A 16,422-nucleotide genomic window follows, 5' to 3' on the forward strand; every position below is an offset into this window, starting at 1 on the left:
GAGGGAAAACTTTAAAGGGGACCCGAAGAACAAGGTTTTGCAGAGGCTGCTGGGTATGTGGAAGAAACTGCCGAAGTGGTAGAGGTGGGTACAATCACGCTGTTTAAAAGGCTTTTGCCCAGGTTCATGAACAGGAAAGATTCAGCAGGATTATGAGACAAATAGTCCGGTAAAATAATTGGTCGGGGAAGGGAAAATATAGAAATCAGGTTTCTCAAGATTAAAAAGACTCAAGCTGCAGAGGAGTGGAACCAGATTCCAAAAGGATATTTCAAGAGATGGTTCGGCATGTCCTCAGAACCAATTAGCAGGATTGTTGGGGGAAAGACCTGGGTGAAGGTCCGATTGAGCAACTTTCAAAGAGAAGCCAAAATAATTTCCTCTGAGATCCAACCATTAGGTCATTCACTCCAAAGCCACCAGACAAGAATAACCAAACATTTTATTCTGTACATGCATCTTTTTTCTTCCATATTCAATGCTTGGGAGTACATGCAATATTGGCAGATCAATAAATAGAATAAAACATCCCTTCCAATTGTGAAATGAGCTGGGCTCTCTTCAAGCCATGGGCATGCAGGTACAAGTACAGACCGTGATTAATAATTGTGATAATGAGCACATGGTTCTAACAATGGGCACATGTTCAAAGAAGACGCCAAATATGTGCATAATAAGTTAGTGTTCGATTATACAATAAAACAAGTGCTAAGATTGACAGAGGGATCCAAGGTCACAACCAATTCACCATTTTAAAATTGCAGTAAAAAAATTCCAGAGCTTTCTCCATTTCTGACAAGCCATGCCTCGTACACAAAAGCCAAATCCATAAAACACATGGTTATTTTACAAAAGAATACTGAAGATGGTCATCAGACCAAAGTCTCATTTTGAGGACAGGTTACTTCATTCACACATCTCTTAAATGAAATTAATGTCAAGATTAGTGAACAGCAAATCCAAGATTTCAGGGAGATTGCCCCTAAAACCTTTCACCGCTGATGTGGATCAATGCCTATTCATATTCTTCACCATCCATCTCAAAAAAAGCACCATTCAGATCAATTATAGAAGAAATGGATAACCCAAAACTACATTGTGGTTCCTACATTCTCAAGAGTGCACTACTGTTGGGGGTGGGGGAGGGGGGGGGGAAGTGATTGTGCGCCATTTCTCGTCATTAAAATGAGTTGACAACATTTAATGAGGCCAAGGCTGAAAAATAAAGTGGTGAATCCTTGGAGATGATAGTGGGACACCATGGGCCAGAGTTTGAGGAAGCTCAGGGCAAACTTTTTTTTTGAGTGCAACTATAAACCACTTCCTAATCCAGATCGAGGTTCAGAACTCCTCATGTTCTGAGAGAAGCATTGAAATGGATTAGTATTCTCCCAAGTACCACATACTCCCAGAGTAGAATACAAAGGTTTAAAGGCCTCAGACTTTAAATGCAAAAACTGAAGCACTTTTTGTTAACGTCCTCCTCAAGCTGTAGGCCATTTATAACACTTTAATTCAACAGGTTGAGGTGGCATCAATTTCTCTTTTTTTAAAATTTGGTGAAATCCTTAGCTGATCGAGAAACCTGAAGGGTGGATTCTCAGGTAAATTCCTCACTTTCAACAAATCACCATCTTACTCATGATCTTCGTTGATAGAACAATCCAATCATGGATTATTAAACATCTATAAAGAACCACATGTTGGATGCACAGTGGCTGGTGTCTGGTACCTGTTGGGCAATTGTCCATTTCTCTTCTCCATTTCCAATCCTTATTCAACAAGTTCAAAGTGCAGACCCAGAGGAAAAACCCACCCAGTATATTAAAACCAGAGCAGCTGAAAATGCACACCATATCAATCAGCATCTGCAGAGAAAAAGAGTCATCAGCTCACTGAGTCAAAGGCAAATAGAACAGAATCAAGATCTTTGGCCCATCATGTTCATGCTACCCTTCCATGCCCATTTGCTAGCACTTGCTCCATTACCCACTGTGCCTCAGCCATTCAAGTACTCATCCAAAGCTCCTAGGTTGAGTGCCTGCCTCTATCCCCTTCAAAGTGTTTCTAGATTGCACCCACCATTGTGGGGGGGGGGGGGGAAGAGAGAAAATGGGAGAGGAAAATTCCTCCTTAGATTCCCTCTAAATTACTAACCCCTCACTAAAACCTTTAGATGAATGAAGATATTGTCGTCAACTCAAGGGCAATATACAGGTGCAATTAAAAGACCTTCTTGCTCACAAAACCACTCCTGACAAAGAGCTCAGGACTGAAACGTGGACGGCTTTTCATGTCTATGATGATGTGTGACCTGCTGAATTCCAGCAATTGTGTACTGCAGTAGAGCCCAGCATCTGCAGATTTTCTTTCTTACCACCAATACCAACTCTGCTGTAAAAACTATCTACCCTCTTGAGGCACCTCAGGTTTTTTCCCCCCAAAAGCAGACACCTCCCTCAAGTTTCCTACAACCCAGAGTAAACAAACTCAGCCTATCCAGACTTTCCTCAACTGGAATGCTCCTTCCCTGCTAACAACTTGGTGAATCTCTTCTACACACTCTCCACTGCGTTCACATCTCATCTTTCAGGTTGATGCCCTCTCATTTGGGCAGGAAAGGTAGAAATGCAAATGTGTTTCAAATTACAGGGGAGGGCGAAGTGAACGTCAGTCATGGGATGGAGGTCCAAGTAACCCAAGCCGTCCTGTTGATGACTGACTTGTTAAATTGCAGGCGGAAGCAAGCAGGAAATCAAAATGAGGACCGAGGCCATTGTGAGATGCAGAAGAAAATGTTGTGTGTAGTTCTGTCTGTGGGGCTGCATGAAAGATGTGATCAAGTCTGACAATTGGCCTTTTCCTTTCTAGCAACTTTGTGCTCGTCACCAGTTCACCGTCGTCAACTTAAAATAAAGCTGATGCTTTCAAAATATTTAAGTGGAGCACTTAATATTGCTGCCAAGAGCATCTCAAAGAACTTCATATTTCAATACCAGAGTTCACTCCTGCCCTCTCACCACAACCACCCAAAACTAGGGGCTGCACTTTTATCCTGATCACATTTGCACCAAGAAAAACACTTTTTTTCTTGTTTAAATCCCCATGATGGGTCCTGGTGCTTATGGTAGAGACTACAGGAGGGGGGGGAAACTGAACAATTTCCTATTTTATCAACTTGATAACCCAATATAGAATTCCTCCTGGTTGCAAAGGAACCTCTATTTCAAATTGGCACATCCGTTTATGGGCTCTTGAAGATAGCCAGTTTAGTCTAAACTGCCCAATGGTCATGAAACTTCTCATTGGCATTTTGAAAAATTTAAGAGACACTAAAATCTCAGTAGAAAGTCAAAGCTAGAACATTGGAATAGTAGACCCCACTTACAATGCTTGGGGGGAAAAAAGATTGCACTATTGGCCAAAGTAGGCAGCACAAGTTCGAAGAACCCAAGACCACAGGAAGACTAGCCCTTCAAAGTGATCTTAATGGCTGAACACCACTAGCTTCAACTCCTCCTGTACCAGTTTCCCATCCCCCTCAACATTCATCCGTTTCCACTAAAATATTTCCAAAGATCCAGCTTCCACTCTCCACTGGGCAAAGAATTCTAGAGATTCACCATCCTCTGAGGAGAAATTGCCACATATCCACTATGAAAATTTCAAGGATGATCTAACCTACCACATTGGAAAAGTTGCAAACCTGAAACACAAATGATTTTGCCTTCCAGTTACCTTCTGTCCTGCTGATCTCTTTCAAGCATTTTGCTTTTTATTTCAGATTTCCAACATGGGTATTGTTTTTAAATTTTAATTGCATTAGTTGATGCAATATTTTAACTAACTGAACTTCTAACTGAACTTGGGAGAATACTCACTTGGAAGAATCACATTGTTGCGCCTCTTCCCATCCACATCTGCACCTTTCTGCCTGGACACTCACATCAACTGTCCTTGCTGCCAGTGGCTTGTAGATGAAAGGAAGATGCATGCATGGGAGGGGATTTACATCTGCAAGATATTAATTCGTCAGACAAGTCCATTTCACAACTTAATAACTTTCCAACTACTATTCCTTCTGAGTTTTCCAGCCCAACCAGGACAAGAAAAACAATTTTTTATTAAAAAAAGGGTGGGACTGATGAAAAAGGACATGTTCATTAAGAGTTTTTCCTGAAACCTTGCTGCCTCCTTGCAGAACAGAGCTTTGGTTCTTGTTCTTCGAATCAGGAAAAACCCACCCCCCAATCAGAAATTTGCATATTAAAATACAAAAGGATTTGCTCTGGTTGAATTTACCAGGTCCTTGTGAAGCATGTAGACTAAAGGCAGAAATGACATTAGATAGTCCTTGGTGATAGGGGCATCAAGTACTTGCATTGAAAGAGCCCTTTACAGCCCTTGACCAATTGGATGGGATATGTGTTCACCCTCAGAACTTAATCTAGGAATTAAACTGGTGGTACAACAACAATTATGTTTAAAATGTCAGCATAGCAGGCATAAATGTTTCAACTCTCTCCATGCCACGTGTTTTGCACACGACAAGGATTGATAGAACATCTGTATCAGAAGGTTCTGTTGGAAAGGGTGGTGCCGCAACATTATTGGTTTAGTCCTCCAGTTTCACTGGGAAGTTAGAGGATTTAGTTTCACCCATATCAGTTGATACCGTGCAACAAATTCTTGGTGAACAAGATCCTGATGATATCCACTATAATACACCTGGCTCAAACCTCCAATGGTGAGCAGCAATATTGTTATTTGGCCAACTTGCAAATGCAAGTTAATTGCAGCCTACAAATGGACTTGGGATTGTGCCTCATCAAAGGGCAAGTTCAAATCATGAACTGGATTTGAAATGACTAGCACAAGAACAACGTAACTGCACGAGGAATGGGCATCAGGAGAAGCCAGAATCCTTTAGCTGTTTTGCATAGCTAACCCAAGCTGAACATCATGCAAGGGTAAAATTCTCAATGCTGGTTCTTCATTTAGGAAAGAAGAACACTCTTTCTCTTTCTCTCTCCTCCCTCCACCCCCCCCCCCCCCCCCACCACAAGAGGAGAACAAGTGACCAAATGCAAAGGATTAAACTCTGCATCATTTCAGAGTGTGGAATCAAAAGACAGCCATGTTTGAAAAGCATTAAATTGAAGATGTCCAAAAAAAAAACATAAAGGTCCAGGAGAGGAGATCAAAGATTGAAGAGCATTGGGAGCACCACCAAGGGGAATGGGAGCTGTGTTTGAAGGGAGGTGATGAAATACAGTGTGAGGTAGCTGCAGAGGTCAGCAGTCATGGAAAAGTAGAGAAGGCAGCACTGAAAGAAATAAAATTACTTTCAAAAGATCTTGGGATCTGAAGCTTTAAAAAACCAGATCAGCAAGTTCAAGGTATCAAGGAATGTAACAAAGGGTCTGGAACCAAAAACATCAACTGTTTTTCTCTTTCCACCAATGCTTTCCGACCTGTGGAGCATTTCCTGCTTTTAATGGAAAGTTGCAGAAACTGAAATTATTTGCAAAGTATGCATGTTTGGGTCTTTATTCCACCTCCTGACTGGATGGGATTAAACCACCTGCAGTGATTAAACCAAGGGATCTGCAAAAGAGATGCTGGGGAATTCGAGGGCCAAGAATATTTTTAAAAAAATTATATTTGGAGGGGTTGGTAACAGTAGCTTGGACTAACAAAAGGAAAGTGAATGACAAAAAAGGGGAAGGAGGGAGATGAGTGAGCAAACAGCTGCTTCTAATCCAACTCTGCCTCATTGACAAAGAACATTGGAATATTTGCCTGATAGTCTTCATGGATCAAAACATAGGCATTGTTAAAAATGGAGGAACTGTTCTCATTCCCAGACATATGGGAAAGCAACCATTATCTGCAATGCATTAAGTATTGGCATTTAAACTCTGCATTCAGTCTTTTAGTTGGTCTACATTATTGTTTATTGTTAAAAGAATACCCCCAATTTAAAATGGATTGAATGCCAATAACCGCCTTCAGGAAGCAAAACAGTTGATTTTATACTGACATCAAGATCAACACTTTCGAATGGATCAAAGAATAAACACAAAAAGCAACTGTACCCCGCGAAGAGCTTTGGCAATCTTACCTTCGTAGAGTACTCTGAACAGATTTATCTGTAAAAAGCAAGAGACGAATTGGATTTGCTATACAAGGAAATTGAAACACACAAATTGAATTAATACAAAGCAACTTTACTTGACCTGGAGTAATTTAGCACAGAGGCTTTTGGCCAAGGGAGTCCAACTCTCGATTAGAAGCTCAGCTGCACAAGTGCAATAGCAATGAGATAATGAATGCTTTTTAAGCAGCCTTCAGCCAGAAGGGTTCCATTGCCCTTACCAGGACCAGGCCATTCAAGGTAAGCAACAAAGGGTCTCCAATCCAAAACATTATAAACTTTGTTGCTCCACCAATGTGGTGGTTACAAGCCATAAATAGTGCCCATCCTCGACCCTTTTCATGGAACCCCCAACCCCTCTCCAAGACAGGAACAATTCAGTTTAGGAGTTGGAAACTAGAATAATTGTGGAACAAGCAATGTGAAACCAAAGCAGCTAAGTGGTACGCCTCTTCTCTGGGTGACAGAACTTGAGCACTACTTTCAGTTATGTTCCTTTTACAGATACAGGTATACCCCATTTCACTTCTCTGGAATAACCAGTGTTCACTATCTTTGAATTTCCACTTTTCTGAAAATAGCCTTCAATAATAGTGAATGGGTCTTTGCTTTACGTCATTTTGGTTTAAAGGTTTCATAGGAACACTCTACTTTTGTAAAGTGGAGTGTATCTGGATTTTTTTTTTGTTGCTCTGAATAGCTGTGCACAAACATTTGTTGGACAAAATTCATCAACCATCTTACCTTTTTACACAAGTGGCAAGTGAAAGCCCACGTGAAGAAGAGCTCTCTCTGACAAAAGAAACAGAACTGAAAAAGACAATTTATCAGTTTTAGACTGACAAGTTTAGCAATGGTTATTTTAAAAATCAAAACAGAAAATGACCCAAACAAAACCCTCCGAGTTCTGGGCTGTTGTGAGATCCCAGGAAGAAGATAGATAGATTATTCAAAAATTACCCCACCAAAAATGACTGCTGCCATTTGAATTGTTCTGTGGGCAAGCTCTGTCAAATCAGAGCGAGAGCTACACAGCACAGAAACAGGCCCTTCAGCCCATCACACCCATGACAGTCCACACTAACCCCATTTGCACACTATATTTTTCTTGCACATATTTCCTATTTAAGTGCCTGTCCAAATGACTCTAATGTAATGATTGTATCAGATTCTGCCACTTTCTCTGACAGGGAGTTTTAATTCAACCACTCTGCAGAAAACACCATCCCTCCAATCCCCTTTAAAACTCCTCTCGCTTTAAGCACATGCCCTCTTATGTTTGACACCCCTTCATTGAGAAAAAGCTTTTGACTATATCCCCCATCTCACACAACCTTAAACTTCTTTCAGGTCACCCCTTAGTCTCCTTCATGCCAGAGAAAACAAGCCCTACCTTTACCCACAATTAAATTTTCACTCTAGGCAACATCTTGGCAAACCACTTCCTTCAGAACTGCTCACAGAACACAAGATTGCCCTAACTGGTGTTTGAAACAAATTGAAAAGCAACTTCAAATATTAATCCCTTGAATAAAAAGAGAAAATAGGTCACTTCAAACTCAGCAAAATAGTTAAACAGGAAAGTCTACAGATGCTGGGGTAGAGTGCAATACACAAACGAGAAACTCAGCAGGTCACGTAGCATCCAAAGGAGATCAAGTGTAACCAATGTTTCAGGCCTGGGCCTTTCACCCTAACCTGACGAAGGGCCCAGACCTGAAACACTAATTACCCTTCAATTCCTTTGGATGCTGTGCGACCTGCTGAGTTTCTCCAGCACTTTTGTGCTTTTGTACATTACAGGAAAGTGGAGTCCAGGGAAGTATATTGGCCTGGATTGAAAATTGGTTGTCTGACAGGAGGCAGAGAGTCGGGATAAATGGGAGTTTTTCAGGTTGGCAGAGAGTGGTAAGTGGGGTGCCGCAGGGGTCAGTGTTAGGCCCACAGCTGTTCATCATTTACATTGATGACTTGGAGGAGGGGACAAAATGTGGTGTAGCCAAGTTTGCGGATGACACCAAATTGAGTGAAAGAACAAATTGTAATGAGGATGTGGAGAGTCTGTAGAGGGATATAGTTAAGCTGGATGAGTGGGCAAAGGTCTGGCAGATGGAGTACAATGTTGGCATTTAAACTCTGCATTCAGTCTTTTAGTTGGTCTACATTATTGTTTATTGTTAAAAGAGTACAAGTGTGAGGTTATCCACTTTGGCAAGAAAAATAAAAGAGCTGAATATTATTTAAAGGGTGAAAAACTGCAGCATGCTGTTGTGCAGAGGGACTTGGGAGTGCTTGTGCATGAATAGCAAAAAGTTAGGTTGCAGGTGCAGCAGGTTATTAAGAAGGCAAATGGAATGTTGGCCTTCATCGCTAGAGGAATTGAATTCAGGAGTAGGGAGGTAATGTTGCAACTGTATAAGGTACTGGTGAGACTGCACCTGGAGTACTGTGTCCAGTTCTGGTCTCCATATTTGAGGAAGGATATACTGACTTTGGAGACGGTCCAGAGGAGGTTTACTAGGTTGATCCCTGGGATGAAGGGGTTGACTTATGATGAAAGATTAAATCGTCTAGGATTGTATTCCCTCGAGTTCAGAAGAATGAGAGGAGATCTTATAGAAACATATAGGATTATGAAGGGTATGGATAGGATAGATGTAGGAAGGTTTTTTGAGCTGGCCGGGGAAACTAAAACAAGAGGACAGAGTCTCAAGATTCGGGGTAGTAGATTTAGGACAGAGATGAGGAAAAATAGTTTTTCCCCAGAGAGTAGTGAATGTTTGGAATTCTCTAACCAGGGAAGTGGTTGAGGCTGCTTCATTAAACATATTTAAAATTCAGTTAGATAAATTTTTACATGATAGAGGAATTAGGGGATATGGGGAGAAGGCAGGTAGGTGGAGTTAGGTCATAAATTAGATCAGTCATGATCATATTGAATGGCAGAGCAGGCTCGATGGGCCATTTTTGGCCTACTCCTGTTCCTACTTCCTATGTTCCTATTTGACACAGCTAAATGCTTGTCACATAGTTTACAGCCAAATTTCTAATGCAAGAACATTAGATGACTGTAGGTACCAAAAGTATAGATAGGAGGAAATTAGGTCATGCAACACAAGTTTGGGGAGCTAGGAATCTGCTTAAAGAGCAGGACTTCAAAAGGTGGTCATCACAGGACTGCTTTTGAATTAGTGAGTTGAGGCTACTCGGATCATGGGATATGTACAACTAAGTCAAGGACGGGTTGCATGGGTGGGACCAACATCCTCCTCACTGGAAGATTTGCCAGGACTGTTGGGGAAAGTTTAGACCGAGCTGGCAGAGGAAGAGTTTGAAGTAATTGTCCAAAATGGGGGTTGAAACAGTTCACGTGTTCAACAGACAGAACAAGCAAGTTGGCATCAGGGAATTGAAAGATAGATGGCATCTATTTTAGTATCACAAGTAGATGCACTCAACCTTTAACATGAGAGCCTACAATATTATTGCTATCACTGACACATGGTTGAAGGATGAGCAACTCAAGTTCAACAAGTCTGCAGATGTTGGGATCCAGTACAATACACAAATATGATGCAAACAAAAACTCAGCAGGACACACAGCATAAAGGGGAACCAGACCTGATGAAGGGTCCAGGCTCAAAACATTCATTACCCTTTATTTCCTGTGGATGCTGCATGTCCCTGCTGAGTTTGTCCAACACATTTGTGGATGATCACAGGGAATGTAATTTTTCAGGTGAGAGAAATGAGAATTTACAAATATTGCATTACTTCAGTATTGAGGAAGGATATTCTAGAAGGCTCCACAACAGTGCTATCACTTTGAGTGTATTACCTCACTGACAAAAGGCAAAGGAGGAAAAACCCAACACCCAACCCCAACCAACCAATTTTCCCCTGCAGCCGCTGCAACCGTGTCTGCCTGTCCCGCATCGGACTTGTCAGCCACAAACGAGCCTGCAGCTGACGTGGACTTTTTACCCCCTCCATAAATCTTCGTCCGCGAAGCCAAGCCAAAGAAAATTATAAGCCTCTCAATTGTCAACAGGAGATGGAGGAACAGATACTGGATTGAATTACAGAGGTACCTTGTATAACACTGTTTTGAACAGGGCAGGTTTTGATACAACACTTTTAATAAATCACCAAATTGTTAAATTTTATTCATTTTGCATTACCAACAGTGGCACAATAATTTAACATGTCAGCAACAATGCTCGCCACTCATTCAACTTCATTATTGCTCAACTGGTTTTAGTATGACACTAGACTGAGCAGGAAGGCAGTGGCTGCTCTAATATTTTTAAGAGCAGAAAAAGGAAATGTGAAGTTGACCCATGTAATAAAAGTAAGTGGGCTCACATTGGAAAAGAAATAGAAATTATTCAGCAAACATGAAGATGGCACATCATTTGCTAAAATAGCTCGAGACAAAGGCAGGAATGAACCATCTGTTCAAACTCTAATCAAGGTAACGTTAAAGCACATGGAATGGCAACAGCATCTTGTCTGACTCAAGAGATTGTTGGACACAAAAATTCTGCAGTGGAAGATATGGAACGCCTTTTAATGATCTGGATTGAAGATTGCAACCAAAAAAAAAGTTCCATCAAGTCAAATGACAATTCAACCTAAAGCAATAAACCTCTATTGAACATTAAATGAAAACTGAAATGAAAGGGAAATTTCTTCAGCAAGTCGGGATTGGTCTTATAACTTCAAAACCTGCGTGGGGCTCCATAATATTCGAATTGTCGGAGAATCTGTGAGCGCTGATTGTGATACAGCTGCAAGCTTTCCCAGTGAACTAAAAGCAACAGACCAAGGAGGCTTCAAAGACAAGAAACATTTTTTTTATTTTTTTTTTATTTTTTTTTTATATAAATGTTGACAAAACCAGATTATTTTGGAAAAAAAATGCCATCGTGCACTTTTTTTTGCACACGTTTGCAGAAGAGTTCGACATAAAAAAATAATTATAGGATTGGAATGTATTACATTAAAGAATTGCTTTGAACAGAGCAGTTTCCCATATCGTTTAACTTTTTTGGAACGTATTCACCGTGTTATACAAGGTGTCCCTGCATTCGTCATGCTTCAAGATGAAGAGGAAAAGCTTCGTTTTGCAAGCTATGCAGGCAAGTCAACCTATAGATCACACAACAGGTTGTGCAAGAATAAAAACAAAGTCTCAGGGGATGGTGTTAAAGTGGTTAAATATTCCAGGGAATTTTTTTTTAAACAAATGATAACTTATGAATAATAAATTCTACAGGTGCACCATTGAAAGCTTCCTGCAAGGGTGCATTACTTCTTGGGACAGGAAGTGCTCTGCCCAAGACCGCAAGAAACTGAAGAGGTTGGTGAACACTGCTCAGAACACATACAGACCATCCCCTCCCTCAACTCCACCTGCAACTCCCACTGCCCTGGAAAAGCAGTTAGCATACTAAAAGACGTATCCCACCCTGGCCACATTCACAGCATCCCTCTCCCTTTCTCCTGTCAGGAAGAGGATTCACAGGTGTGAAACCACCAGATTCCAGAACAGTTTCCTTCCTGCCATTATCAGGCTCCTGAATCAACTCAAAAATAGTTTAACTGTTACCTTTGCTCCATACCAACTGATCTCTCCTTGGACTTTTATATTTTCGAACTTGTGTAAGAGACATCTACTGGCCTGATCAAAACTCTCACTGATGCAATAAAAGGGTGATCATACTGGAGAGTTTCAATTTCCCCAAACATCAACTGGGATTGCCTTAGCATTAAGAGCTCAGAGGAGACTGAAATTTTGTGGCTTTTGACACTATTCTTGGTGAGCGTTGCAGGTCAAGCAGGGAGTGTCGATAGGGTGTTATTTTGAAGATGGTGATCATAACTCTACACATTTTTAAAGTGATTGTTGAGAAGGATGGAATGTACCAATTACAAAGGTCTTAAACTTGGTGGGGGGGGGGGGGGGGGGAGAGAAGAGGCCATTTTCATTCACATAATGAAGGACCTGGCCAAATGCCGATTGGGACCATCTGCTTGAAAGTCTACATCTGCATAGTTGGAAGGATTCGAAGGAGGAAAAAAACAAGTAAAACAAGTTTCACGTCAGGGTTAAAAGTATAGGGAGCTGGATACTGAGGGTTATTGGGGTTGAACAAAATTTCCCTTGCAACCTCCCTACTTCCTCATTCACCCTGCCATTCCACACTGCATCATTAGCCAACTTAGGTATTTTCCACCTGACCCTCTCAATTTCACGAGCTCAAACTCTGTTCAGTCACCCCACACAGCAATTTAAAGACACCCTTAAATGGAAACAAGTCGATTGGTATGTCTTTTTGACAAATCGGTTCCATTTTTGTTGAAGCTATAATGTGATTTGCCTTCTTGATACACTAGACAATAAAGCTTTTGCTTCATGAACACTTCTGGGTAGATTTTATGGATTTGGGGCTGCAGATCACAAAAATCACCTTAATTTTCCTATCACACAGTTTTAAAAAAAAACTATTTTGTGATTTCCTGCTATATTTTAAGTCTACCTCAAGCTACAAAACCATGAAGTGCAAACACGTCATTGAAACTTCATTTTCCGCATTTGCATTTGGACATCTTCCCTGCTGATCTTCGTTGCAGTCAGTGACGAACATGGCGAAAGGATATTGTGATATTGTGACTTGGAAATGTGGTGCCAGGGCAACTGGAATCCATCAGTGCTGGCCAATTATTGTTGGACACTGACACAAGAGGCATCAGATGCTGAGTACAAGTGAAAAAAAAAATCAGCAAAATTTTTTTCTGTCTAATGCAAGGTGATTAACTTATTGAATATAACATGTTTAATGTTTCTCCAACTCCCTCTGTGATACAGCAAATCTGAAATTATCTTTGGGTTCAGCATTAAGTTGTCCATCATAAATCCCATTTTCTTTTTTCCCCCAGAAGCAACCCTTTTGAAAGAATTGTTGTCCAGTGATATCAGATGGCTTTGTCCAATCTTCAGTACCCCCTTCCTTTAATATTTGAAAATTCCCCTCTCAGACCAAAGGGAACTTGGCTTCCAGCTTTCTCTCTCCCTCTATTCTCAAGTAGTAGAATTGCAATGGCCAGCTTCCACTGGATCGATTCCAAAATCTGGGAACTCTGGTAGATGACAGTCAGTTTCTGCACAGAAACCTTTCAAAACCAAGGATTTAGGGCATCAGACCCTGGAGATTCACAGGGATTCAGTCCCATTCTTTGTTCTTGTGACTTCCGTTTCCAGCTTCCATCGCTCTCCACTGCTACACAAAGCTCAGCCCTTCCCATCTGAAGGCACCTTCGCAACCCACATATGCAGCATTACCACAGAACTTCATTTAAGAATCAGCTGGGGACTAACAGGTTCTGTTCAGCTGCAGGACTTTATAATAGAGTAAACTCACATCCTCGTACCTCCTGCTAGAACAATGGTAGAGAACATGAAGATCCTCCTTCAAACAATCTAGACTACCCAAGAGATGGTTGAACAAGATGTCCAAGCATCATAAAACATGCAGGTGCCCCATTCCAATCATCCAATGGGAATCACTACAAGTTATTGCTGCTTCAGTTCCTACTCCCAGTTATTTATTTTTCTGGACAGTTTCTTACCTGGAATAATCTTTCCTCTCTCCACCACACCTCCCTCCCCCCCCCCCCCCCCAACAAACCCTGAGTGGTTGGAGCTTGACCCCAAGGAACAGAAGGAAAACCAGACATTAACTGTGGTAGAATACATCCATTTCTCCAAAAGATCAGTAAAGATTTGAGATCCATTCTCTGACAAATCATCAAATTGGAGTTTACAAAACATTTGGAATAATGTTAATTACAAATAAAAACCAAATCATGAAAATGCAAGAACCGTCCATTCCCGAAGCACCCAGCCTTTCTTGTCTGGCAAGAACTGAGACAGCCCACCAACTGCATGGTACCACAGGAACATCTGTATGGCTTTTCCAGATACTTTACAAGCTGGGCAAATTACGGCAGTAATCTTAAGATTTGCCAGTACTAACCTTGTCTTTCACCATTTTATGCAGTCTCACTTCTCTCTTGCCGGTCTGACAGATGCATGCAAGTTCCTTTACAAACAGCGAAGAAGAATAGTGGAACTCCTCCTGAAAAGAGTGCAGGTGAGGGGAAGAAAAAGCAATTGGAAGTCAGCCAGAGTCACGTCAGTGACCAATTCCACCCCCCCGCCCCCAAATTGATGCTCAAATTGAAAGGGAGCAGATTGTCCCAAAATGAGCTACAGCTTCAAATGATTGTTAGGATGGGAAAGCTAAATAGTTATCAACTTAAAATGAAGCGTTCAAAAATATGTCCTTTAGATAAACTTGGCATTGAAAAGGAGTCAGAAGTCTAATTTTTAAGCCCCTTCATTGGAAGTCAAGAACATGTCTTGACGATACAAAACTTAGTCGAAGGGGAGGAAGCACAAATCACATTTACAAATCGATTTTTGTGTTTGATGCACTTAATGTAGTGCACGTCATCTGGACGCCAAACATCCTGTGTGCACAATCCCACCACCCAACATACTTCTTTCTGCTTTCACACCAGAACAAAATGGACAGCTGACTCTCAGACAAGAACAAAATCTAGAATTTAGAATTTAACCCAGTCTAAATGGCACAAAATCTCATGTTTAAGAACCAAGCCCGTTGGATTGAATAATGTGGTGCAATGGGTTGGATGGGTTTTAGGAGCTTATTGTGGAGCTCGGAAATAGGGGTTCAGAAAGGACAATATGGAGTGGTTCATCATCTTGATGAGTGTTGAGCAACTCCACAAAGCAAATGGGGCTGGAATCTCCCAGAAGCCACAACCATTTCCATCCTGTTCCACATTTTTTTCTCCTCAGCAGGCCAGCAACAATTGAAAGACTGGAATTTAGAGTCGACACTGGGAGGAGAGCTCTCACCCCCCCCCGCCCCCCAAACACATTCTCTCCCATTCTTTGCATCAAAACTTGTTCAGTAGCTTAGTTTTATTCTGGGAATTTGACTCTTTGATCTTAACGCCAGACTCAAGAACTGACCGAAAGAACCCAGGGAGCGCGAGGGTCCTGATTGCGAGCGTGTGCGTGGCCACAGCTACCACTATTGCAGCATCAGAGGAACTATGCCTCTGGGCTCTGACCGAACTGGGCATGCGCAGTGAATCGCGCATGCACACTACTCCCGATCGGGCCAAGGCTGCGGAGATGACCGGCCTCCGCCAGGCCGGGCCGACGATGTCGACTGTGTTTGGGGGGGTGGGGGGCTTCAGACCAGTCAAACCTTGTTCTTGATTACTTCCCATAATCATTTGCTTTCCAACTAAATTAGTTTGAAATGTTTACCCACCTTGAAACTTTGCATGCAGCATTCTAAACTTTTATTAAATTCTCTCTTTAACTGTTGCATCTCACCACTAACTGAAACACTCATCACCTCATAACCGAAAGAGATCTTCATGCCAACTGGTTGTTTCCACCTCTGCACAATTTCTCTTAATTTGCCATCTTTATACTGCATGCAAACTGTACTGATAGAGTCCTAGTGCTAATCCTGACCACTAGAGGGAGCTTGGACATGAGCTGTTGCAGCTTGGCTAGATTCAAAATGGATGCCTCCACAAAGTCTTGTCTGTGTATGCTTTAGCTAATAAATAGTTTTAAGAACCCAGGCTTCTTTATTACAATAAAAGAAAGATGATACCAGGAGTAGAAGAAACACCAGAAATGTGCAGTTTTATATCAGCAGAGATATGGAGAATGTAAAGCCTCTGATGTTGCAAATTGGACTGGAAATGTCAGCTACAAGTGGATGTTGTTCAAACAAAGATTCATGCTGTACCTGCAAACCATTGGACTCTATAGCAAACCTGATGCACAGAGGATTGTACTGCTAGTTACTGTGGTGGGACCTCAAGCACTAGGTTTTCAACACAATTGTTTTTGCCAAGGCAGATGACCAGAGCAAGTTCAATAAGGTTATAGTGATGTTTGATGAATGCTGTTCACCAAAGAAAAATGAAATGTTCAAAAGATATATGTTTCACTCATGCACACAGCTGCAGGGAGAGAGCTTTGATACTTTTTTTAAAAAATATATAAATGGACTTAGAACATGCAAATTTGAATTGCTGCAAGATTCAATGATCTGTGATCAGGTTGTGTTTGGCATTTTTGATTAGAAAGTGAGTGGTTGCTGCAAGAGACTGAGCTTACTTTAGCTGGAGCTATGAAGATATGCCAC

General features: G+C 41.4%; 1 protein-coding gene across 1 annotated transcript in view; it reads right to left on the reverse strand.

Moving 5' to 3' along the window:
• Positions 1–490: 490 nt before the first annotated feature.
• Positions 491–16,422, reverse strand: part of LOC138737501 (protein spire homolog 1-like) — a 37,384-nt gene continuing 21,452 nt past the window's right edge. Inside the window, exons 4-8 of the mRNA XM_069888195.1 lie at positions 14,197–14,298; positions 6,902–6,967; positions 6,125–6,152; positions 3,882–4,014; positions 491–1,868 (exon numbers count right to left, since the gene is read on the reverse strand). Of these exons, the coding sequence (XP_069744296.1) occupies positions 1,862–1,868; positions 3,882–4,014; positions 6,125–6,152; positions 6,902–6,967; positions 14,197–14,298 (336 nt within the window). The 3' untranslated portion in view covers positions 491–1,861. The remainder of the gene's footprint in view (positions 1,869–3,881; positions 4,015–6,124; positions 6,153–6,901; positions 6,968–14,196; positions 14,299–16,422) is intronic.

This window comes from Narcine bancroftii, chromosome 6, assembly GCF_036971445.1.
Source record: "Narcine bancroftii isolate sNarBan1 chromosome 6, sNarBan1.hap1, whole genome shotgun sequence".
NCBI lineage: Eukaryota > Metazoa > Chordata > Chondrichthyes > Torpediniformes > Narcinidae > Narcine > Narcine bancroftii.